Raw genomic sequence first — 26,498 nt, forward strand, 5'->3', positions numbered from 1 at the left:
ACATATGTACCTAGTCTATCCATATAGATGTATGGCGGGCAAACCTTGGCGTAGTACCAAATTTCCCAGTTAACGAAGTGCATTTTTCTGGTAGGCATATATACTTAAATAGGGGTAAAGAATTTAACACTACCGGAAAAAATCATCAAAGCCTGACATGATTACCCAGTGCCTATTTAGTATCTCACCTCGCCGAGGCACAGAGTTGTGTGATACATTGGTGATGCCACCATACCACCCGCATATAAGCCGATCTAGTGACCACCATAGCGAAGAGACACTTTCTCTACCTACATATGTAGCTGCTGGTTACGGAGTTCGAAGAATGAACGATGTATGTACCTAGGTATCAAGGTATATTATCACATCCTCTCTACTTACACTCGCACTTCCAACCCAACAGGGCAAACAAGCCCCCCGCCCCACGAAGTTTCCTCGTCAAGGCTCATCGGTGGCGCATTTGCTTCGCAACACACCCGACACTGAGTTTATGTAGGTAGGTAGGTAGGGAGGTTAGGTAATATCACCCCTAACGCGAACAAAGGTAACCACCAACCACTCTAACGAGGCCCGTCTACCTACAAGACAGTAAATAAAACAAGATAATGTTGTATAAGTACCACCTATTGAAATATGTGTGTGTGTGGCAAAAGGGGGAGAAAGGGGGGAGGGGGGGTTCGCCGAAAAGAGCACGAGAATGGCTAGAAGCGGAACGAGCTCTCTTAAGAATTCAAGGGACAATGACGACATATAGACGTTTCTCGTGTGGGACATGGCATTAATAATAGCAACAGCTCGTGCGTAGGGCCATGTTACCATTCAGCTAATGGCGAGCTTCGTGATGAAGGCTAGTCAGTACTCTTCGTTGTACGACGATGAAACCTGAATACGAGAACTGAGCGATGACATATCTTATTCTGTGAGACACCCACCTACCCAAATACCTGATAGCCTTTGCGATAGATAACATAGATCGGCCTATGAATTCCCAGCTTTAAAAAAGTGCGCCTGAGACCAATCACAAATGATGGAAACTAGAAATTCGCATTAGAGCGGATTACGGAATTATGACTCTCTATGAGCAAATCATATAAGAACAAGAGTTCGATATCACCGGTGTAGTTATCCATTAACGCCAATAGCCATGCAACCTCAAGTCAACTTCTCGTGGGGACGTCCCCGCCTGTGACTATAGCTGCACTAAAGTTATGTAGCAGCCTAAGCAGCGCACTCTATTCCGCCCGACTACCAGTAAAGTCCGAGAGGCATCTATCATTAAGTTTAGAATGGTAGGAACCCAGGAATCGTCTTTTGACCTCTTCCGTATATCTGAGAAATGAAATCCCCCAAGCGAAAACAGGAGGCGCCGAGATGCCGAATTAGATGATATGGAGAGCTTACTCCTCTTCGTCATGTTCAACAAGAGTGATCATGGGTTTATCGCCCAACAATGCCTTGCCCTTGAGACATGTGATCTCAATCATGAAGAGGTAGCCCATGACCTTTGCTTTGCTGAGCTCCACAAGTTCGCCCGCAGCGGCAGCAGTTCCCCCTGATTCATTGAGTCAGTCAGTCGACTGCATAGGCTGAAATGATAGAGTAAACAAAAAAATCGCGCTAAGGGAAGAAACAAGTAGATTATATGGTGTTGCTGTGGTACTAGATCTTCTAGACCCGATGGCCTTTCATTCGATACGCGGGTAGATTTATGGCCACTGTAAATCTGGATGGGCACATAGCCGCAGGTAGATCACGACCCCATCGAGCTATGATGTGAGTGGACATTGAAGACGGCTGGAATCAAGAAGCACAGCCTCTTCCGGCCGGACCTGTGCCGAGATAGAACGGACCATAACAGGCACGGAAATTTACCCGTGCTATCGGCTAATGCATGACTGGGCATTCATTGCATATATTCGGGAAACGGACGGTCGTACTAAGGTGCGATAAAGCAGGGAATAGCCCAAGCGAGCTCGTCGCTCGGTACTGAAGCCTAAGGGGGAACTACCGAAAAACAAGGGGAGGGAGGAATGTGTATATGAGGATGTCAACTCACCAGTAGCAATAATATCATCTACTATTAGGCATGTCTGGCCAGGCTTGATGGCATCTGTCTGAACCTGGAACTCGTCCTTGCCATACTCTTTCTTGTATTCCACAGTTATGCATGCGCCGGGCATCTTGCCCTTCTTTCGAACAGGGACGAATGGGCGGTTGAGCCTCAATGCAAGTGAAGGCCCAAAGAGGAAACCGCGTGCTTCCAGACCCACTATGACATCTGGAATCTGGTTGCCAAACCGTTCTCGTGTTAGGAGGACGAGCACTTCTAGAAGCGATTCGAAGGCGACTGGGTTTTGGAATATCGGTAGGATGTCGATGAAGTTGATACCAGGGATGGGAAAGTCAGGAACGAATCTGAGCGAGTCGATCACCAATTTCTTAGCAGTCTCAAGCTTCTTCTGCTCTTGCTCAGACAAAGCAGTTACCGATTGACCGGCGAGTTCGGTGGTACCGGCGGTGGAGGGGGCGGGCTCTCGTCGCGAGGCATCGGGTGTGGTGGTTGAAGAAGTGATGCTTGGCTGACTTGGGTTGGATGCCACTGGATCAACGGGTATGTTGGAGGTGGCTAGACCGCTCATGCTGAGGAGGAAAGAAAGAAGAAGAGGAGAAAGGTAAAGGGGAGCGAGAGGGCAGGCGATATGTGTACCTGGGAAAGAAGATAATGCGCAGAATTTTTTTGGGGGGGTGTGGCACGGTGGAAGTGCTAAGAGGGGAGTAGAAAGACGAATGGGGGACGAATAGGAAATGCGGACAAGGCAAGCCAAGTCAGACAGACAGGCAGGCAGAGAGACAAGGCCGCCTCAGAAGTGACCGCGGAGCAACACGCACGCAGGGGGCGGATGGTATGGTATGGTATGGTAATTATGGTACGGTACGGAATAGAGGGAGGGCCTGAGAGGGAGGTGTAGGTAGCCTGCTTGCCGCCAACCCGGGTGGTATGTAGATAATAATATTATTATCACTAATAAACTGCAGCCCTAGTATGCCTAGTATGTACTATGTAGGTCGCAAACTTTTGAAGTCTGAGAGTCTGCGGGCTGTGGGATGTATTATCTTGTATTGTATGTACGTGTACCTTTCTGTACAAAGACTTCAAGGAACATTGAAGTATTAAAACGAGAATAGAAAAGGATAGCGAAAGGTGTGACGGTCGCTAGCTACGAATAGGGAAAAGCTAAGACAACGATGTTGCTTCAACTTGCTTAGGAGGAAGTGGAGTGGTTGACAAAATGTGAGTAAGAGCAAGAGTGACAGTGAGAGTGAGAGAGTGGGATGGGATGGTTGTTTGAGATGATTTTTTTCCTGGTTTTTTTCTTCTCCCTCTACTCTTTGGAGGGGCAGAATACAACATTAAACTTGAAGTATGTACTATGCACCTAGACGTATACATAAATCTACTTATTCCATTCTATAATCGATGCTGCAAATATAAGTATCCGCCATGTACGGTACGTGCGGAAACTCATAGACCGGCTAGCTGGGGCCTTAAGGCAGGTCTAAAGTTAAAGCTTAAAACAATAATCCACTTACCAAGATAGGCAAACACATTGGACAAATTAAGTTCAAGTTCCCGATGTCAATTGTTAACGCTGTAAGAACCGTTACACAGCTAGTAGTATCTAGTGTTACCTTACCTTGGTACCTAAAGAGTAAATTAAATTAGAATTGATGCCAATTCTTGCCGATTCTTGCACTAACATTGAAAGTGTTCAAGATCTAACATGAACACACATGCATCCTACCGGTACATAGGTGTAGGTATGTAGTACGATACATACCTACTAGGTATCGATGTATGTAGTGAGGGAGAGACGAGAGAAAGGGAAAAAAAAGCCTTGAGACTTGCCTCGGGAAGATTTAATTAATTACTAACGTATAACAATCAGGTACATATATATCCACTATCTAGGTACATCAGGTAATATCTAGGACGAATGATGAACCTGTCTGCCCCTCTCGGGGGTGGACATTAGTACATATGTAGGGAACATAGCAGGTGGGTGTTACAGGGATTTTCTGTATGTACATCCATAGTTATGTACATACACATTTTCTCGGTCCCTCACCATTTACAACCCCACCACCTAATACTTACCTCCTAATGCCGCCATACCGAACAGAGAATTAGATTCTATGCAGACATTGCAGAGGGGCAGACATCAATGCCTAGTACTACCACCTATGCCTTATCATCCTGGCTGGTGGCTTGTTCCAGCCAACGATGTGCTTTTATTAGCACCGCCGTTTACATAATCTAAGTCGTCAGGCCGTCCATATAAAACACCTAACCTACATATGTAATAGATTCGCAAATTCGGAGTGTCAGTAAGGGTCCAATATTCGGAATATGCCACTCCTAGATGTGTCGGTAGAAGGGCTGTGAGAGGCAATGTGAGCAGCAATGCATGTATGTATATGCGGTGTGAGGCAACGCAAGGTCGAAAGGGAAAACAAGGAAGCCCGCAGTGGGATTACCGAAAAAAAAAGAGAGAGGAGGTAGGTATACATGTAAGTACTTGTTACAGGTTGAGGATTTCTATGAATATACAGATATACCTTGTAGGTAGGTATCCATGGATGGTGGCCAATTCCAACATTGTACTTGCGACGAACTCCTTCTAGAAGCATTGGAACCCTGACATTTTATCGGAGCAAATGGAATGATAATCAGGGGGGAAGCGTCAAGTGTTACGAAGTAACACGAAATGACTAAATGACTGGTCTCCAGGACACATCACTGTTAGTTAAGTCGAACAGCATATGAATAGGCAGAACTATCACCTTCCTAAAAGTCAGTCGTTTCGGTGGTTGAATAGGATTACCGTAGGAGCCCTAGAGCTTTCATGGTCGTAGAACTGGTCTAGCCTCCAAGTCTGGAGAGAGAAAGACCCCAATGGTACAGTATCTTGCTTGGGAAAGGCAGATTTGAGCATATATCAGATGTCATAAAATACGAAGTGATGAAGAGTTCCATTTATTATTAACGAGAACCTGTATCCTATAGATTCTATACATCGCACATGTATGTCTCATTGTGTCTACTAGGTTACTAGGCAGTAGGTGAGTTACGAGGTATGGAGGTATGGCATCCAATATCACATATGCATTCACATATGCATTGTATCCATAGAAATATCTCAAAGCAAATACCGATTACGACTTGGAAAAGAGATAAGATCAAGGATTCATTTGTTAAGTACATCGTACATAGTATTTAGTAGTTAAACTGCTGCCCCGCCTCAAGACATTTAAATCCATCAAAGTTTGGGAAATCGCGATTTGGGTCCGACCCCACACTTCAACCGACTACAAGTTCAAGTTGTACGGAGTACATATGTACCTACATGCATGCGCACAATGCCACACATGTTACAAGTAATACTACATGTAACACTTGAAAGTTAAGGCAGATAGTAATCCAATTTTAATCGATAAATTTTCTATTCTAATTTTTTTTTTTTTTTTTACTGCGGTGTCTTTTTTCCTTTCTCTACTGTACATATCAACGACTTGTGTCTTTCCCCTACCCAACAGCTGCCTACTAGGTTAGGTACATAGGTCTACTTGGCCCTACCTTAAATACCTACCTACCTGGATAGGTAGGTAATCATTAATGTACCTATCCTATCCAGGTAACTTGAACCAACCAGTCAACTTGAACCAACCAGTCAACTTAAACCAACCCAACCCAACCCTTCCCTCCCCTGACTCATCGATAAATGCTCGGCATCTTTCTTCCCACCATGCACACACTGCCACACCAAAATCTTTCTTTCTTCTCGTAACCCACTTTGAATGCTTATGGTGGCTCGCACCAATCCCAGCTAGCCCCTCGTCTCGATACCGCTTTGGATCTTGGCTACGTGCCTACATAGTACATACATATTCAAGTACTATGTAAGTACGTGCTTAAGAAATCAAGGCGTCCCAAAAAGGGCCCCCAATCGCCACATGGGCGCTTTGTGGAGCTTAGGATGAGGTGATCGAGGTGATCATTGACTAACAAGGTGCTATCGATGCCCGGTATCGTCTTACATGAACTGTAACTGTTCAACTAATTATACGAAGAATAGGTAGACATGCTATTCTCTCACCTTAGCTATCCTATTTACTCATCAACGACATTGAAGTACATGTAGTGGTTGTCTACATAGTACTGCCCAGTGTGCTATACAGGTTGTGTATAATCTTGTCTCACTCCTATCCCACTATTCGACATGGGGCTCAAAACCAGTGTTGCGCCTCAATCGTCGTTCGGTCTCTTTTGGTCGAATCAGACTTAGCCATTAGTCCCCGTTTCGATCGAGGTGGCACAACGTGCTCTGGCTTCCTGCAACCACATCTCTTGCATGCTCAGCAACCGAAGCAGGGGATATAGCTGTTGTGACCAACAGGTGTTTGATGTTGTAACCACACCACCGTTTACTCACATGCTTGAGTACCCGTCTGTGAAGACTGCATACTTCTAGGCCTGCCAGCATTCTAACCTACCATCTGGTGTCTGTTTTATATAGGTATACCTTGATAGTGACCTAGCCGGGGAGGATACCCGGATGATTGGGCACATTGTGTGTGGAATCTATGACTGGCAAGTGTCCCAAGTCAGAGGCTTTCCAGGCCTTATTTCTCACAAAAGGTCTGGATCGATACAGCCTCGTACATATTATCCCGCCGGTTTCGCCGAATCACCATTACAGCTCTTATGACGAAGCTGGCACTAAATTGAGTCGCCAGGTTCATATCTTCTCTTTTGCGTAAGCCGGCCGTATTTCGTTCTAGAAATTGGCCGCTGTTCAGCTATGTAGGGACTAATAAGCATCGGCTCGTGTTCCTGGGCAAGGGATGCCGATAACGACAGGTCCCTTGAATTTAGCATCTACCACACCATATTCCTTGGGACGCAATTTGACTGTCCTACCCACCAGCGATTTGCTGAGAAAGGAAGATGTAAGCCGTGTTCATGGTCTACATCGAAAGCTTCAATGTTTCCAAGCCGCAAACTACATATATACCTGCCCAGGTGCATATAATGCTCATCTAAATTATGGACAGCCGCCTTAACCTATATCGATACTTTGCCCTAACCCCTTGAGGAAATCCGGCAAAGCGAAGACAACGAAGCCGCCGTACCTACCAACCGGCGATGCTACAATGCTCTACCCGTGTTTCTAATTAATCTATATATTTAATGTCTGCATGGCCCTCGAAACTGCTCATATACTAGGCAGGTACCTACACATATGCGAGGGCATGCGACCTGCATCGGTTTCACCTCAACATTACCTGTGTACTTAAGTAGGTAGGCATAATATCCTTCAATGTTTGGCCTCTAAAGTGTTTTGGCTCAAGTCTGGTTCCCCGCACCACCAAAATATCTTGACCACTCTTTCACTATTATCCTATTCGTAGATATGCTGGGAGCTGAAGCACAATTTAGTCATTGCATGCCTTCACCGCCAGTCTCCTGAGCTAGTCAAGCAGGTTTCTCATCAATCCTTGAAATCTCTGGATTTGCCTTGATCGGGCCCAGAGGCCAGAAGACAGTTGGGTATCTCGGGATCTCGAGAATGGGTTAAATACAAGGTTTATATGAAGATATAGAGAACCGCAGCCTCGTCAAACAACGACGTCGTTCTCAGTGGATCTGCAAATCTGTCGATCATTTTCGAGCGACACATCACGTCCAATCGTCAGCCCTGGGTTGTTCTAGGCTTTTACCAGCGCAATGTTGAGATGGCTGCATATTCTCGGTAAAAAAGGCTTGCCCTTGGCTTGACCTGCAGCCAACAGTCTCGCCTCCCGGGTTAAGACACCGTCCCGAAAGTCTGCTATCGGTGCTACTAGTAGGCGTTGATGACTGACAGGACGCCACCCACTATCTCGGAGGGGCGCACAGCATGATGCAATCGGCCGATTCAGACATACACTAATAATATGGTATCATTCCCAACCTACTACTACCGTGCGTAAACGCCGACCCGATCTTGGGGCAGAAACCCGGATGGGTGAAGGCAACCGGAAGCAATCTCGGATGTGGTCGTGAAGCAGATATCACATACACACATGGACAACACACCTACATACATACACCTCCACGGCACACTTCACATTTGCCGAATCTCCCTAATATATTAGAGTATGTGGTTACTATGTAGTCCCTATGTTGCCAAGCACCTGCGTTCGTCCGGCCAGTTACATACGCTTTTCGGCGTCCTCACAAAAAAGCTAGCACACCGGGTGTTGCAGCATTTCGTGCATTGTAATACTCTCCACCAATCGACAACTCCACTCCGATGCAGAGGATTAGAAAAGTTCTGCAATCGAAAGAAACCCATTCCTACCTACCTAGGTACCTAACCTAACCTGCCTAGGCTTGAACAAACCCCCTTTACCACAAGCACGAAGAGCTCTACTTTCTTTCTATATACCTTGCGGCCGCGTGCATATGTATTGCTTGCTTTGCCCCCATCTCTTTTTTTTTTTTTTTTTTTTTTTTTTTTTTTGGCTCACTCATATGTATCTCCCAACTAATCGGGGGGAAAAGGAAACAAAAGCAAGAAACAAAATATACACACAGGTAGGTAAAATAAACGAAACAACAGTGAAGTATGTAACTACAATCAGATCAACATTATCTACGGTACTTTTATCTAGGTTAGGATACCTAACCTACCTACCTAGGTATGCATACCTACATACTTAATAATTTCGGGACCACGTCACAACTTAGTACACACACCATTCCCCGCGCAAGCCACATTTGGACAAAGAAAAAGAAAAGAAGGAAAGAAAAAAAACAAGTCCATAACAGGATTTGATTAGCAGTCAGTCAGTCAGTCAGTCAGTTGGGGGGGGATATCTAATTCTACGGTATTTATTCTAAAAAGGGTATCATCCTACTCCGCCTTGGGCACCTTTGCATGGGCAACAACAACAACAACAACAACTTTAACTTTAAGTGAACGAAAGGGGGGAGGGGAGGGGAGGAGAGGAGAGGAGGGAAAAAACCCCCCCGAAAAAGCTTTGGCGAAACAAGCAAGCAACGAGATAATAGATGCCCACGGCGCGGAATAGAGTCCGGCGGTGGGATACATAACCAGAGAAAAGTTCGAAAGTCGACTGAGCACAGTCAGTCAGTCAGTCAGTTCAAGTCTTTTCTCTCTCTCTCTCTCTCTCTCTCTCTCTCTCTATCCCATGTACCCCGCGACATAATGTTGTTTCAATGATCTTTTTTGCGATTGAATAACGCTCGATCGGCTTGCTTGCTTTCATTCAGTTCGTTCCCCTTGACCCCTTTGACGTCGAAGCGCATTCGTTGGCCACGCTTAACCGAGCTGCAAACTGCAAAACACACTCTGGGGGGGCCGACCGACCGACCGACCGACCAATCCAGGTGCTCCACATCAAGCATCAACCATCCATATGGGTACTACTAGGTTAGGTATGTATATATGTATGTATGAATGAAGTAAGTCCCTTTCTTCCAAATATCCCCGTTCACCGAAAGTGTAAGCGGATGATGGAGAAGAGCATGCTCTGCAGGACGTGCAGCATGACAGCCACGCTAGTAGGCAGCAGCTCTGGCCACACCGCCAGGTCCATCTTGCCCTCGACGCTCGCGTTGACGCCAAAGATGCACCGGATCAGGCCCCTGAGCACGATGCCCGCCATGATCTCGCACGCCCACGTGACGATGGACGCGTAAAAAGTTAGATCGAAGTCGTACAGCTCGTCCGGGTCGTCGAAGGCGAAGTACGGGTACACGTCCTTGTTGGGGCCGAAGTGCAGCACCAGAATGCTTCCCAGAAAGGTGAGCATGCTCACGTTCTCCGCCAGGAAGCGGATGAAGACGTTCCGCGTGCAGATCTTCTGGTACGAGGCGTACGACTGGCCCGTCAGCCCGAGCATCGAGAGGATGCGGTGGTAGGTCTGCGTCATGGTCAAGGGGGTGAGGAGGATGAGGAAGCCGGAGGACAAGGCTTGGAGCCAGATAAACTGCGACGGCGAGCGGAGGCGCGCGTACAGGGCGCGGACGTAGGTCTGATATGTTAGCATAAAGTATCTGTCCAAATTATTCTTTGTCAGCGAATCTATCAAGACAGGTAGGTCTGTAGGTAACTTCCTAGTTAAGCCTTACAATTTAAAGATCCAACTCAATGGATAACTCCCCACCCGCTCCCCCTCAGGGGGGCCCAAAATCCACCCCGTCAGCGCGTCGAGCAAGTGCACCGTCAGGACCCAGCTGTAGACGTAGACGATGGTTTCGAAACTGTTGTGCGGCAGTGTGCGCAGATAGATCTCGGCATAGGCTTCTCCTATGAGGTAGGCCAGCAGGCTGACGGCGAGCGCGAGACAGAACCAGACGAAGCGGACGAAGCTGGCGGGCAGCCAGCGGCGGCGCCGCTGCATGAACCCCGGTATGCTGGGTCGCGGCTCGTCGGCGGCGACCTGCAGGGCGGCATCGGGCTCGAACGCGTTATGGGCGGCGCCTCGGCCGGTTATCCCGCGACGCCGGTTGTAGTCGCGGGTCGCGGACAGCGTGTCCGGTTTTCCGGTCCACCAGGAGCTCGTAAAGATGCGCTGGGTGTCGCTGAGGGAGTAGCGGAGGCCTAGGTGGCGCTCGTGCGTCATGAGGATGCAGAAGGCGATAGCCACGGGCATGGCCATGATGACGAAGGTCCAGCTGATCCAGGCGGTGTTGTGGATCGTGAGGTAGTGGGCGCCGGGGGTCAGGTAGACGGGGATAGGCGCTGCAAGTGACAAAATCGCGATGAGGGAGACGGTTAGGGGGAAGCCGAGGGTCGAGGGCCACCAGTTCAGGGAGTAGAGGTTGAATACCTTGGTTATCCAGATCAGGGCGGTCAGGTTGTAGAAGCCGTAGTAGACGAAGAGGAAGAACCAGAAGTTGACGCGCACGCGCACCTCGCCGTGGCCGGGCACTCTGTGGCTATCGGAGGGGGAGCTCGGCGGGGGGTGGTGGGCGTGCGAGCCCGGCGGGAGCGGATACTGCGGGAATGGGAGGGCACACCATGCTACTGCCTAGATAGAGCGCAATGTACACCAGGTTAGCCTATAGTCTCATAAACACATTGCCCAGATTTCTGTCTTTTGTCATGCAACACGCGTGCTATGTAAATCGAGCAATGGGTCGGCCATAATGGTAGGTACTTACCAATGCGGCAGGCAAGATGACCAAGACTCCCCAGCGACTCCACCATTTCTCAACTACACGCTTAACGGCCTTCTGCCGCGGTGTAATGAACAGGTCTCTCACGGTTCGGCGCGAGTTGCGCGCGACACGGCGCAAGGACCGCCATATCCTTGTTGCGCACCCTCTGTTGTTACCATTATTATTATTACCATAATCGTTACCATCATCGTCACTGTCGTCATCCGAGTCCGAGTCGGACCCGTAGTCGCTACTAGCTAGTCCGGCCGCGGCGAGGAGAGCACCGTATCCGACGTGTACGCTACCACGGCCGCCACCTACGGATAGCAGTCCAAGGTGCTGTTGCTGCTGGGTCTGAGTCTGGGCCTGGGATCGCGGGGCGGGGGGCACGGCGCGGAAGCGGCCGAGGAGCGGGGAGGCGTCGCTCGCGTGCTGCCGGTTTGTTTCGGTGCCCTGGATGAAGGGGAAGAACTCGGGCATGGCTGCTTATGTTGGAGAGAATCCTTCTTGTCTGCCTCTCACCCTTTCGCGCTCTCTGACTCCCGTTCTCTTGACTCAGATATTCCACCCCTCCTCCTCCTCCTCTTGCTCCTTCGTATTTCCCAAGCTCTTTTTCCCCCTCTGTTTTATTAGCTCGCGACTTTATGCCTCGTTTGCGGGGGTGAGGGTAGCTGTTGTTGATGATGATGACCGTGGCGACTATAGAGAAAAAAGGTGGCGCACATGACGAGTCTTAGAACTGGGATTTATTATTAGTATCGTACTATCTCTCCCCTCTCTTCCTCTTCTTCGTCTCTTTTGGGGCTTTTCTTTTGCTCAGTGAAACGTGTGGATGACAGTGGTGGTAGGTAGGAGTTAGCGGTGCGGAAAGCTGAGGCGGGAAATAAGAGACTAGGTGAAGATGATGGTATGGTACGGTATGATACGATATGTATGTGTGTGTATGTGTGTATGCAATAGCGCCGGTGGCGTTCGTTTATGGCTGTCAGTCGGACCCTTTCTGATTAGGTGAGGAGGAGTAGGAGGGTGAAGATGAGGGTTAGAGGCCGGCGGGCAGGTACGGTACTAGGTAGAATGTAGTAGTATCGGCGCGCTCGTGATCACGGTGCGCTGCAGGTCTGATTATCCGCCCGCTGTGGTTGGTTTGTCTGACTGAACCCTGGCCGGACCTACCACCTTACCTTTCTACAACACACACACACACACACACACACATACATACATACATACATATTGACGTACATACATGTCTCAGGTAGGTAAGTGTTTAAGGTATAAGCAGGGCGCACAAAGTTGTATGCACATACATAAAATGTAGGTACCTACCTACTGGTAGTGGTATGGGTATGGGTATGGACCCTTGGGAGTCTCAATGTAGGTGGGAGGAAGAGGAGATGATCATGGTTCACTGCAATGGAGGTGAAACAAGGTTAGCATGTGCGTGGTGCGCATGTATGGAGGGTATGTACATAGTAGCTGCCGCTGGCTTGCTGCAAGGAAGGAAGCGCGTGACGATGACGCTTCATGTACGTACCTATGTAGTTACTTACTGCTGCTACCGTGGACAATTGTAAACCACATGTGCATGGAAGTTTGTACTTGTACTACTACATATGTAGGTACGCTAGTATAGGAATGTACATTATGTAACTATGTGCCTACCCACGTGCACCTATCCATGATGGAAATACTGGGTCCACCCGCTAGTCGAATAGTGTAGAAGCTTGTGTGGGGCCGCTTTTTATCAGTAGTGTAGTGTAGGTTCGGCTTCTGAAACTCTATTGCTATGCAACTACACTACAGAAAGTATCATCATGTCATGATGCATCCATGTATGTACGTATTATAGTACATCCATATTCGGATTTTCGGGGTCCTTCGGGGTCCTACCTGCATGTTTTTTTTTTGTTTCCATTCTTGGCCTTAAAGTTCGGCCTCCTTGTCCATGTCTTCTCCTCTGAATTGGCGTTGTGGCTTATCAGCTCTTCTCAATCCACATGGCAGAAGGAGATCGGACGGTATCTAACAGGTCACCCCACTTCTTATTGTAGATCTTCCACGTTCAAATCTAAAATAACTACTATGCAGTACTACATGTAGGTACCTAGTACCTGGGTACCTTTAGATGATGGCTGTGCATTTTTTTAAGTTGCATGTATCATTGAATGTGTAAGGCCCCCCCAGGTATGTATCCATTTACTACCAATAACTATTGATCCATATGTTGGTATGTTACCTCAACCCGAATCAATGGAACTGGGGAGACCCGGATCAGCATCAGAAAGACCTCGGGAAGATCATTGATTCTAGCCCAAATAATCTATAGATAGATGCAATGCAACTCAATTGGAACGGCAATTGTCATCGGGGCGGTGAATTGTTATTTCCCCATCCCTTTCCCTTTCCCCTTCCCGTCCCCTTCCTTTCATCCCTCCCCCACGATGTCAAATAGTGTACCTAACTATGTAGTAGTGTAACTATACGAAGATAAGATCTTAGCCTTAAGGAACGGGAATGATCGGCGCTTCGACGATCTTCCTAGCTAAAGAAGGAGACTTGTGTCTTATCTGCTTAATGTACTTCCAGCGTGGCGCTATGTCGGTAAGATTACCGAAGACTCCGTTTATCTGGTGTTACCTACACGACTAACGACAAACGCCACACAAGTTGTCACCCGGCGTATATAGTATTACCTAAGAACCGATGAGAATAGCGCCGTTGCCAGGGGGGGAGAGGAATACTAAACCCTCCTTAGAAGCAAAAGAGAGTGAACGTAGTTATATGTATGTAAGCAGGATGTAGATAGGCTGGCATATCATTAATATACGACTGACCCAGGTAGAGCATATGTTGACACAAGTCAGCAGCATGGCATGTATGTACCTATGTAATAATATACCCCTTCAGCTTCTTTGCGGCTTGCCGCCCTTTTAAGCATTCCAATCCCCGATATTCCTTTTGGCGGAGCCGGAGGCACTGCGTCGTTGTTGTTCACGCACGTCATTCGATCAAGAACCAGCGATCCTATCCGGCCGTAGGCGTATGTATGTAAGTGCGGGTTTGCTACCTACTTTAACCTTGTATGGACTTTTTGTGAGGCGTAAGCACTTCGAGGACCCCCCCATAAGCCCTAGATATGTATAGCCAGCCCTATATACAACAGATCTATAATACTATGTATATGCATGCCAATAATGAGGGGAGGGGTTTCATGGAAAGTGATTGGTCGTGGGAACGAACAAAAAGTATAACAGCGAGTAGGTTATGATATCGGCATGAGGATGGATAAAATACTATGTGTGACGATAATATTAGCTTAACTTGATGCCTAGTTGTGCCACACACATAAGCCTCCTCCGTGAGACATCCCCTTTTGACCGAATACTAGAGGACAGTTTCGATTCCGTTTTGTTTGTTGGCAAACAGGAACGAACAATGCCCGCCTGTCTATATCCTACTTGCCTACCTTATTCTAGAAAATTACGGGCGGCGTGGGCGGATCAACGATATCGTTTCCGTCGATCGGTTGAAGGCTGACAGACCTGCGGCCAGCCAGCCTTTTCTGCAGGTCTCGATCTACATGATGTACCTAAGTATCTTATGTCACAACCAGCCCTACGGATGGCTCCCTATGGATGGTTTCATCCAGCAGGGTTCCCTCCCGGAGCTAGATTGGAGGTATAGCCCATAGGGCTGTTCCATAGTAGCCTATCTTATACATATCTAGATCAACCATGATATTTGGGCGTAGCCCTATATTTGGCCCCCATTAATGGCGTACGTATGACGAGCATAATAGGTAGAGGGTGGTATATGTACCTACCTAGTATCCAGTTGGACTGGCTCTTAGCTGGCTCTTCAAATACATGAGAGGTCTCTAATCGAACCCTCTCTTAAATTAGCCAGTACTGGTTGAGGAACAAATCTACTCATTATTGCGTGTATTGCATTAACAGTCTATATAACTGTACGTAATTAAAGGTATTAACATGGGGGTTTGGTGACTAAGTATTTTCCTGACGATTCCAAATCGTATCCTCCATATATTTTGGTAGAGATTAGTGACACATCCACTCCGGGCCGTTAGCAAGCCAGTGATTAGTCATCGAATCCTTCCTCTACCCCAGCCTCCTCTTCTTCATACGCCTCGGAATCATCGTCTTCAGGGGTATCTCCTGTTTCCATCTTATACTGATCGTCTCGAGTCGTGTTTTCTAAAGGATGAGAAGTATCCTTGCTATCCCGCGGGGGATCTTCCGTTGGATCCAGTTCGTCGATAAATCCAACACGTTTCGTAGCTGGAGGCTTGGTTTGTTCTTCTAGAACATCGCCATTCCATGGTTTGCATTCTTTTACAAGTTCCCCACATCGTAAGCAAGTCCAGCCTTCCCCTTCTTCACGCTCCAGCCTGGTAGCAAGGCACACAAAACAGTATATGCAGCCGCATGGAATCGTCTCGTATGGGTTCGTTATATCGGTTTGAGCAGAGCCTACCACTCCGCTCGAGGTAGCCGCAGCTAAAACTTCCGTCTCTGAGGTAGCTGAATTCTGATCCTGGTAGCAAATTGCACATGTTCGTTCAGGTAGAAACGCGTAATCTCCTTGCTTGCTGCCTTCATCATTCTCAGCAGCACCGACGTGTATAATGTCTTTTGTTTTCCGCCAAGTACGACTGAGCCATCTGCGCCATCGGTTGATACCTACCAGGGGTAGTACGAAGAGCAGGAACTCGGTAAATGCATGCCACACTAGTTGTCGATTAAGGTACTCGAAAGAAACTTCGCGGCTGACTTGACTAGTGGGTGGAGCAAGACGCATCTTTAGCAATCTGTCGAGTATTGTTCGGTATCTTCCGTGTAACAGGAATGCAAGAAAAGAGACAAAGGCGGCCATCGAATGGAGGGTGGTGATTTTTGAGGTCAGTTTGGAGAGTCGTTGTACGGTCGGTGAGGGTTGGTCGTAACCATTATCCTGATCTAATAACCAGTTTTCCCATTTGGTCCAACTGTATTTGCCTGCTACGGTGATAAGGCCGTAGAGGGTCTTTTGCAATTTGGTAGGCGGAGTTAAAATTGGCCCATCGCGTCTTGCGTCAGTATATTTTAGATTTTGCAAAGCAGCACCATAAGTTGCATCATGATCCCACACCGTAAGTTTGAAGAGTATTGCACGAAGTGCGAGAAGAATCTCGGCGGACCAGTCATCTTTTACAGTTCCTCCAAAGTATTTAAGCGCTTCGCCCACCTGCTCGCGTAGTTGTCCTACGAGGTCTTCATCTAGTAGCTCGGCATCAACCTGGCCAACTCGGAAGGCAGGCCGCGTACCTTCACGCGAGGAGATAACTTCCCATGCAGATAATGAGGAGACCCCTAATCGATTCAAAGGATAGGGTAAACGCGTAACTTCGGACCATGCTCGCGATGCTTGACGGGTAGCATCGAGTCGCGTTTGAAATTCTTGTTCGCGTGCCTGCCGACGCGCAGCCAAGCGCTGCTGGGCCTGGGCAAAGTTGGTAGAGCTCATCTGAGCTGCCGCATGGTAAGATGGTCTTCCAAATTTTTATTGATTATGGTGTGGTCATTCATGTCATGTCATTAGGTAGCTTAACTTTGAGCTTCCATGCAATGGTAAGATGGATGGATGTCTGTGTGTGTGTGTAGGGATGTAGCTATGTGTATGTGTATGTGTGTGTATGTGTGTATGATTGTGTGTGTGTTTAGGTGTTCTATTGTTTGTTGACCGACGGATGTTCAGTAATCCGAATGGATGTTCTTTCTCTCTCTTTCTCTGTGTGTATTGTGTATTGTGTATTGTGTATTGGTATTGGTATTGGTATTGGTATTGGTGTGTTCAGTAATCCGTGATCGGGATGCGTGTGTTGTGTTGTGCGTGCGTTTCAATAAAAGTTTGTCTGTGTGTTGTAACGTTTAATGAGGCTTAGAATGGCGGAAGGTTAAACGATTGAACGGTCTGGGGTAAGGGCGTCTGAGTGACGTTGTTTATTGAATTTTAGTTTCGGGGTACGCCGAGGTTGAGATATGCGAGTTGGCTGGTGGGCTTGGCTTGGCAAAAGAAACCAGCCTCGGGATCGCATATCTTGCCTTATGTAATCCGGCACAAACAGACGGACACTGTGTCTTGACACACTCAATCTACACTCAATTCCATCTTTTAGGCCATCTTTGACCGCGGTTCACGTGGTTCACGTGGTTCACGTGGCAGCAGTAAGACTTATTACAGTTTGCATTTACACTGTCTATACGGTCAGTCTTTCGTTGCTTCGTTTCGTTTCGTTTCTTTTCTTTCTTTTTCTTTTCTGGTGTTTCTATTTTCTATTCAAGGTAATTGTATAAATTACGTGGACTACATATAACTATCTTATCCGCTGCGATGCAATGCAATGCACATGTGTGTGCTAGGTATGTAGTTATAGGTATGTCTCTTATGTATGTCTCCGATGTAGTTACATGTATGTATGTAGCTGAAGCGGCAGGGACTTTGACACATGGGCAGTTCAATGTTCTTCAAAGACCTTTTCCAGCTTGATCTATATCCTGATATCATCCCATTTCAAGCCGGGAAAAAGCCAAAGGAGGCCTTCGGTCAATCGAGTGCAACTATACATAAGTAGTAACTATTATTAACTCACCTAACCTAGGTGGTTTACGAATTAATTAACCTTGATATTGAACCTTGGAAGCATTAACTACCTGGTATTACCTAGTATTACCTAGTATTATCATATTATAGTAGCAGTGGTATATGGTTACTGGATATACTGGACAGTGGAGGGTTACTATCAACTAGTATCAAAAGTCTTCTAAGCCAACTCAAAAAAGAATAAACATCCCAAGGCATTTCAAAGCTAGGCTACTAGTTGCATATAATTTCATCTCCCAAGTGCCATTTTCACAGTTTTGACCTATCACCAAGCTAGGTACATTAAGCTAACTTACATTAAGCTACATTTAGCACAACTACCCCTATATCCCCAGTACGTTATGAACCGTTAGCGGGTATCTAGCGGGTTTCGAATTGCACAATGCGTGGCGGCGGCTCAGTTCATAACTTCCATAATATTATCAATGATTCCATCATATTGGTTAAAACGGAACTTAAGTCTTGGCAACATCGTAAAACGTTTACCCGACACAATGAATTCGGTATTTGGTAGTGTCCTTTTGACTTTGCTACCCTTACCCTAGGTACTTAGGTTAGGTTAGTTACATATGTAACTATGTATTAATTGATTGTTCAACAATTCCTATTATGTGTGTCTCTACTACAGTACTACTATACTATGCATGTACACTAGCCTAACCTTAGGTATGTATGTCTGTTCTCACATTCTCCCCTTACCCCTACTACTCTATGTACCCAAAACAACAACCAAGTTCAATTATTCAAAGGATAGACCCGCGAACCGGGGAAGGGATTGAAACCAAACTTGACCCTAATGCCATGCATATGGCATATGGGATAGTACTATGTGTATGTGTGTGTGTGTGTGTACTCACATGATGCAGAAACAACAACGGTCGAACAACCGAGTGCTCGTGTATTCAAGTAACTTCTACTCGTACTCGTACTTGTAACTATTAATGGCGACGTCTCAAAAAAAAAAAAAAAGGTGATATTCTACTATGGTACATTTCTATAATTTCCGCTAGTAATAAGGAAATGAATGATACTACTAATGGACTACTAATGGGCTAATGGGGCTATAGCTAAAGGGGTCTTGGCCTTGGGTCTTGACTCTTGAGGCTATGCTCCTGTTACACCGCAGCCAGTTGCCAGACCGCCGCCCCAATTTTCCGCTAAGATATTGATACCCACGATGTGAGTGGATGGGAGTCAAGCCACGATCGCGTAGCATATCAATACCGTTTTCCCACCCATCCCGTGCTGTCGGACCCACACTAGGGCTGACGTGCCAGGATTATCCACCGCTGACAGCAACAACCCAAGGGGTGATGGGTCCCTCGTCGCCGGTGTCCTACATTAACGTCGTACCTCTGTATATCACCGCGAGGTGGTATCTGGTCTCTAGCCCCATAATACCTCGTTGCAACCCTGTTCTCCATGGGCATTTGTCAGAACTAAATGTGAAGCTTGTTCGAAGCTCATATATGAGCACTCGCTCATCAGCCCTACAGTCCGTTGACCGTGCTTATGGTGCACTCCCAAAACACTCTTGAAGAGCACGAACGGAAGGCCAGTGCATCCAGCCCCCACGGTCGCCAATACACTAGCGCTTGCCGCCCAAAACTATCTAGGTAGCCATTCCCGCCCTTACACACGCCAACGGCCTAATGGTGATGAGTCGCGACAAGGAGGATAGGGCAGGTAGCCTCAGCCGCCAGGGTTCAACGGCCTCATCGCCCGACAGTTCCGAACCCAGGGCCGCTAATCGGTCCAAAGCAAACATTCGAGTTTCCCTAGCATGCGTCCAGTGTCGCAGCAAGCACGTTAAATGTGATGCCACCTTACCAGCCTGTAATCGCTGTCAGCAAGAGGACAAACCATGTTTCTATGCAAAATCCAGACGAGGCATTCGTGACCCCAAAAAACGAAGTTTAATATCAGACAAACCGCCAGCAACCTCATCCGGATCCTTCTTTTCAGCCTCCAATTATTCTCCGACGGCCCCGTCCGTCCAAACCCTTCATGACTTACCCGGTGGTTGGACCGTTAGCTCCGGCGCGCAAACCCCCGTTTCACCTCAGAATGAGAAGGAATTGTTGCTCGATCTGTTCTATAGTTATTTTCACCCGAGCTACCCTTGCCTTCCGCCAAAAAGATTTTTCTTTAATCAAGTTGAGACAGATCCAGACTCTTATCACTTTCTCCTTTCCGTCCTCAACTACTGCGGGTCGCTGTATACAAATCAAGTCTCATCGGATGACTTAAGAGAGACGGCCTTTTCTGGGGCGTGCGGATCGTTGCCATTCACCGTACAGTCAGTTCAGGGCCTTCTCCTTTTGAGCATTGCTGCCTTTGGAGAGATGAAGTTCGATCATCACACTGGTTGGGCTAGTAGGGCGGTCAATATAGCTGTTGATATCGGGATGAATCGAAAGGCGTTTGCTGATGGAACATCGGATTCCTTGCTTGCGGAGAGTTACCGACGAACATGGTGGTGCTTAACCTTCCAAGATTTCACACGAACCTTGCCTGGTGTAGGAGCCACGCTCCCCATCGCCAGCGTGGAGTCCGATGTAGATTTGCCTTGTGAAGAATGGGAATACGAATCAGGGGTGAGTGCCATCCTACTCCCGCTGCTGAGGCCATCGAGAACTATAATTTCTATATCCCTCGCAGCATAACCCTTAGAGTGTACAGACTCGCTGGAGATGAGTAGTTCTGACATGTTCTTGTCCTTAGATTATCCCTCAACCGATCTCCCAATCTCAGTACCAGACGCAAGTCAACTTGGGGCAATCCGATTTTTCCTCGATGGCGTACCTGATTGAAATTTCTAAGATCGAAACGGATTTGGTCTCACCGTATCTCGAGGCTGCGGATGATAAGAAAACGGAGTTGTTCGAACGAGCTGACGCTCGAATCTGTGATTGGCTACGACGTGTTCCGAAATGGAAGATGAATTTAGTTGATCCCGACGGTGTGGTTGATGTGATACTTTATCATGGTGTTGCCATGGCGCACGTGTAAGTTCCCAAACGCACTACGAATCTCGGCGACCAATCTGTTGACCCTTATGGTAGTAATCGGCTTCGACTTAGACAGACCGCCCCTCGGAATGGCCTCAACATACGAGAATACTTCCCTCTGGGGCCAGCCAAAGGGCCTGATCGGAAGGGGCAAATAGTCAAAGGCTTTGGATGGAACTCTCACCCTATTGACATTCAAGCAGCCAATAACTACTGCGATCTATTTCGGCATCCGTTTCCCACAAGAAGTCTTCGAGCAATCTTCGCGACCGGCATGCTTCGAGTAGCTTTAGCTTACCTAGATGCATGCGTATTTCTTGGATTAGACTCGCCAGTCTTTCGGGAGCGAATCAATAGGATCACGCAGATTCTAACAGCCCACGGGGAGACCTGGCCCCTTTCCCGAAAGGTCGCAGAAGATATAAAGATAGTCGCGAAGGAATATCTGACGCCGCGAATAAGTCAAAGCTGGAAGCCGGGTATCACAGAGTCCGAGGCTTGGGCGGCGGTCTCTAGCACTCTCTTGAACCAAACACCGAGTTTAGGCTCCAATTTCGGCTTTGAACCTTATCAACAGGTCTATCAAGTCGAGGGGTGGGCTATGAATGATGGCTGGCCCGCCAATCTCACTGATATATACCAACCATGAAAGAAAGCGCCTGCTCTTGGACCAAGTATATATATATATATATATATATCGATGATTGTGATGTTTCTCTTTTTCACTGCATGATACCGGAGCACAGGAATTTCACTGGTGGTGGAATCATGAGGAACAAAGGGGTCACGGCAAGAGATTAGGCTCAGTCTAATCTAGGCGTTCTATGATGGGCTGAAACTTCAACTTCCAGATATCCCAAGTCCCACGGATAACAAAGAGGAGGGGGGGGGGGGAAATCAATGCATAGGGCCCCCCTAAACCGGTATCAGGAGACATTTACGAATTTTTAGTATTATACCAACCTTGAAATCACCACATAATGCCTACCGATAAGTGTAGGTAGGTAGTATTTATTGATTAAATACCTAGGTACTTATATGATATCCCACCTTACTTTAACTCTTTAGGAGTAATCCACTTCAACAGTTTCTATATAAATGCTACATGTAGTCCATTCCGACAGTTAAATGGATTCTTTTTTTATTGAGATGCAAATAATAGCAGGGTTGCTGTTCTACCAAACATCATGCTTTACATTATGCTTTATTGAGATACAGAATTACATAGCATATCTGATGATTTTGTCTTAATCTTGACATGTAACTATTCCAATCATGATGTTCAATTTGATACTGAGTATATCAATCAATGTTACATAGGTACATACATGTATGTACCGCCTCTTCAATGTTTATTTTTACCGTTACGTCAACCCACATCGTGGATACCTATATATAGATGCAAATACCTATACCATCCCAGCAAGCAATTAACGTTACTCAAGTTTAAAAGCACGACGATGCACGTACCTGCCTTGGGAGTCGGGACTACTTTTAATGTACCGTTGACACATGTAACTTGAACCGCACAGCCGCAATACAGCGTACCCTGGCCAGCTATTGTTAGACGCGGTCAGTACCAGGTATCCATCGTATTAACTTCGACAAGTTGTGCCTGATCCCCACATAATCTCAGTACTAAAGTACAAAGTACATTGTATTGTACTTTTACTTATCAATTATGGGTACCTACAGTACCTAAGCTACCTAAGGTCCTAAGTACTAAGCAGCCTGAGTCAACATTGAACAAGGTGTACCTTAGGTACCCTGCTTGCCATGTGCTTAGCTTACATGCTTTTCGACATCGAAATGCCCCTCACTAAATTTAATTCCTTCACCAAATTCATTCGTCCAACGATCCCGCATTCTACCTTCAACGCGTCGAACCAAGAAAAATCTTCCTTCTCCAAATACATACCCTCACAATTATTAGCACTACTACGGATGCTTCATTCTCATCATCAATCGCTTAACGTGCACCAAGTACGAGAGCGTCAAAATGAGCTTCACTATCGAGGCTCCAGGCGCCGCGGCACCTCTTAGTTTTCATGAGCTCTATCGCGTTTTACACTCGGCATGCGATTACCATGCTCAGAGCCAAGCTCCCACTCAGCAGCTCGCGGCCTGGGAGTCTCAAGAGCAATACTATCCATTGCTTCAGGTATGTCAACAAAGACCCAAGACCTAGCACCTAGTACCTACAAGCCACCTACTGGGTCGTAGATACCTACCTACCTACATACCTGTCCAAGGAAATTCCAAGCTTCATTTAGTAACAGTACACTGACGATACCAACCTTGGCAGTCCGTGTTTCTTGACAAGAATACACGCAACGATGTTCGATTCCTTGCCTTGACCCAACTAAAGAACGGCGTCGAAAAGTACTGGAGAACTTACCGCGTTCCAAATTCGATCTCGGCGGCTTCAAGACAAATCATTCGAGACAGGCTGTTCCAAGGAAGTATCGGCGAAGGCGACAAACGACTCGCGTCCTACAATGCTTTTGTACTTGCAAAGGTAGTTCGCATCGACTTTCCTGACAATTGGCCCAATCCATTTACGGACCTTATCGCTATCCTTACAGCAACTAAGAATGGAAACCAGCTTGAGCTCTCAGGCGCTCTTATAATACTTCAACGCATAATAAAGGAGATGTGTACAGCACGGATGTCCAAGTCGCAAACGAGTCTACAACATGTCACCCCAGAGCTCGTCCACGTACTCGGCGAAGTCTATGATGCAAAAGTCACTGACTGGGTGGCATTTTTGACCAATGGTCGCGAGGATGATTATGAAAGTGGTGGTGGCCAGGCCTTGCTGGCCATGGAAAATAGCCTTGATGCCCTCAAGTCTATCCGCAGACTCTTGATCGTGGGATATCAAAGCCCTCGCAAAGACAAATCTGTCCAAGAACTTTGGAAGTATTTTCAAGTACAATTTGCAAAATTCGTCGACTTCATTTATAGCGGTTCGTCCAAGGTGAAGACCTATTCCGATCTTATAGGGGCACATCTTATGCAGTTTACGAAGCTTCATAATGAGATGGCAAAAGATCGCGCTACCGATTTCGCATCTCTCCCCAATTCCGTCCCTCTTGTACGTACATACTGGGACCTCGCTGCAAGATTCGCAGATATATTCAATGAGTCAGATGGAATACAATTAGAACCATCCGGCACTAATGGATCGAAATCGAAATCCGACGGCCCACTCCTGGAGAAGCTTGCACTGAAGGGGTTAACTCTGGTGAGAGCCTGTGTTAGAATGGTTCACTATCCTCAGAAGACGGTTAAGTATAAGTCTCCTGAGGAGATAGAAGAACAAAAGGAGGCAATCCAGTATATCAAAGTCGAACTACTCAAAGATGAGCTCGTACTTCAGATGGTGAACGTCCTAATCACTCGCTTTTTCAAGTTTCGAGAAGCAGACCTGGCTGCTTGGGACACAGACCCGGAGGAGTGGGAGGACCAAGAACAAACTCAAGGCAATGCTTATGAATGGGAAGTACGGCCTTGTGCAGAGAGGCTTTTCCTCGACCTTTTAACACACTCTAAACCCCTCCTCCTAGAACCACTTCTGTCATACTTTTCCACAATCCAGAATCAACAGGCGGATGTGGTCGCGGATATTGTCGCTCGAGATGCGGTCTATACCGCCATGGGTCTAGCGTCCGCTTTGGTAAGAGAAGACTTTGATTTTGAGGCTGTACTCAAGACGTCAGTGATAGCAGACGCCCAACGGACCGGACCACTATTCCGAGTCCTCAGGCGCCGAATCTCTATCCTCCTTAGTCAGTGGGTGCCGGTTAGGGTGACGCAGGAAGCTCGTCCGTTGGTTTATGAGATATTTCGACATTTTCTTGACCCTCGAGACGAATGCAACGACATTGTAGTTCGTGCAACAGCTGCAAGACAATTTAAAATTGTCGTTGATGATTTTCAATTTGAGGGAGAACCATTCCTCCCGTATGCCTCTGACACGCTTCCACGGCTCATAGAGCTGGTACAGGAAGTGGATCTTGATGAGACCAAGCTGGCAATACTCGAGACAATACGAAGTCTCATTCAACGCATGGATACGCACGTATCCCATTTTGGTGATATGGTGATGACCTCGGTCCCTGGCCTTTGGGAGTCTGCGGGCGAGTCGGGATATATGATGAAGCAGTCAATTTTGGCTATCATCCAATCGTTGGTTATGTCAATGAAAGGCGAGTCTCTACGCTACCAATACATGATTCTATCCTTGATATCCCAAGCCACCGAAGCCGAGGCAGAGTTACAGGTGTATCTCATCGACGAAGCCTTGGACTTGTGGTCCAACGTTCTCATCCAAACTCCGCCCCCGCTGGTCCCAGACCTTATAGTCCTTGTGGAGAGAGCCATCGAAAATCTCATTCAACAGAACAATCATGCTGTTGTATACATAGGCATCCTTGGCTCCTATATTTTACTTGCGCCAGAGACGATGCTTGAAGATCGGTACAGGAGGCCAACCTTAACCGCACTTTCCGGCGGGCTTAACGGGACTCTGCGGGAACAGATCGGTCTTACCATCAAGTACACTGAATCATTCATACGATTGGCCCATGAGCTCGGTGGTAACCCTGGACTACAGCTGGTCGTTCAGGACATGATGAGCGTAGGCTTCCTCCCCAGAATCTTTGAGGATATCCATGACGCTTTTGAAGCCCACCAGACGTCTGGCCCTAAGAAGAAACAGCCCCGTGTCGGCCCCCATGTACTCACGGACTACTTTGTGATTCTCTCTCGAATTGCTGTCCTTGGCCCCGAGCTTTTTGTCGAAGTGCTTAGTGCACTCGGCCCACTGGAACCTGTCTGGAATTGGCTGAGTACCGAATGGTTCTCCTCCTTCGATAATATCGCAGACATTGATCGAAAAAAGCTTGGGCTTTTAGCCCTTACACGCCTTCTTGAAGTCCCACAACCCATGCAAGGCCTTGTTCTCATAAAGCTCCAAGACTACTTTTCGATGTGGACGAGTGTCCTTGTCCAAGTTATGGCCGACCCAGCAGAAAACCCTGGCGTGGATATGTTGGTTTTTACCAGCGAGCCAGAGGCTAATGAATGGGACACACCGAGAGATGTGAGGGAACGAGCTCTATTTGCTTCTGACCCGGTCAAACGAATCAATTCTCTGCACTTTGTGAAGGAAAGCTTGGAAAACCTGATTCAAAGGGTTGGTGGGAATCAAGAGTTTCAGAACAACTGGGCTATCAATGTTGATAAGGAGGTATTGGTTGCTTTCTATGAGGTAGATAAGCCTATAAGAAACGAAGCATAATACAGCAATCTTCACGGCTCAATGAGCTGGTGGTCGATTTGCATCACGATATACGAAGTTTCTGGAAGCGACTGGGGTAGTATTAGGATCATCTGACATATCTCGCCCATGAGATGTAGATGAGGATGGGAAGGGGCGGGTATGATGTATGAGGAATGTCGCTACGCCGACGCACGGGTCTGGGTATATATGCTGTCATCGGCAGCACCCAGCTAACCCCTGATAATTGAATCACGCAGCTTTCAGAGTATACGACCACATGAATGAAGACATGCGAGTGTATTAGGGTCTG

At 47.2% G+C, this 26,498-nt stretch overlaps 5 protein-coding genes across 5 annotated transcripts; 2 read left to right on the forward strand and 3 right to left on the reverse strand.

Moving 5' to 3' along the window:
• Positions 1 to 1,397: 1,397 nt before the first annotated feature.
• On the reverse strand, positions 1,398 to 2,639 carry GGS25DRAFT_515762 (adenine phosphoribosyltransferase; the record flags this gene model as incomplete). The annotated part of the gene is made up of 2 exons (XM_049263117.1): positions 1,398 to 1,552; positions 2,057 to 2,639. 2 exons carry the CDS (start codon positions 2,637 to 2,639, stop codon positions 1,398 to 1,400), a joined length of 738 nt encoding a protein of 245 aa, XP_049112761.1.
• A 6,246-nt stretch (positions 2,640 to 8,885) lies between these two features.
• On the reverse strand, positions 8,886 to 12,244 carry GGS25DRAFT_505789 (uncharacterized protein). The gene is made up of 3 exons (XM_049262263.1): positions 11,234 to 12,244; positions 10,199 to 11,100; positions 8,886 to 10,123 (listed from the first exon to the last, which is right to left on the reverse strand). Exons 1-3 carry the CDS (start codon positions 11,708 to 11,710, stop codon positions 9,559 to 9,561), a joined length of 1,944 nt encoding a protein of 647 aa, XP_049112762.1. The 5' UTR covers positions 11,711 to 12,244; the 3' UTR covers positions 8,886 to 9,558.
• A 2,887-nt stretch (positions 12,245 to 15,131) lies between these two features.
• Positions 15,132 to 16,968, reverse strand: GGS25DRAFT_438254 (Pex12 amino terminal region-domain-containing protein). Its single transcript, XM_049258707.1, has one exon. It carries the CDS (start codon positions 16,751 to 16,753, stop codon positions 15,329 to 15,331), a length of 1,425 nt encoding a protein of 474 aa, XP_049112763.1. The 5' UTR covers positions 16,754 to 16,968; the 3' UTR covers positions 15,132 to 15,328.
• Positions 16,969 to 19,548: 2,580 nt separating this feature from the next.
• Positions 19,549 to 22,127, forward strand: GGS25DRAFT_534447 (uncharacterized protein; the record flags this gene model as incomplete). The annotated part of the gene is made up of 3 exons (XM_049265772.1): positions 19,549 to 20,487; positions 20,615 to 20,898; positions 20,956 to 22,127. The coding sequence occupies 3 exons, from the start codon at positions 19,549 to 19,551 to the stop codon at positions 21,548 to 21,550; spliced, it is 1,818 nt and encodes a 605-aa protein (XP_049112764.1). The 3' UTR covers positions 21,551 to 22,127.
• Positions 22,128 to 22,652: 525 nt separating this feature from the next.
• GGS25DRAFT_438282 (ARM repeat-containing protein) lies at positions 22,653 to 26,383 on the forward strand. Its single transcript, XM_049258708.1, has 2 exons — positions 22,653 to 23,062; positions 23,207 to 26,383. The coding sequence occupies exons 1-2, from the start codon at positions 22,901 to 22,903 to the stop codon at positions 26,204 to 26,206; spliced, it is 3,162 nt and encodes a 1,053-aa protein (XP_049112765.1). The 5' UTR covers positions 22,653 to 22,900; the 3' UTR covers positions 26,207 to 26,383.
• Positions 26,384 to 26,498: the final 115 nt, after the last annotated feature.

This window comes from Hypoxylon fragiforme (assembly GCF_022984875.1).
Source record: "Hypoxylon fragiforme strain CBS 206.31 chromosome Unknown GGS25scaffold_9, whole genome shotgun sequence".
Lineage (NCBI taxonomy): Eukaryota > Fungi > Ascomycota > Sordariomycetes > Xylariales > Hypoxylaceae > Hypoxylon > Hypoxylon fragiforme.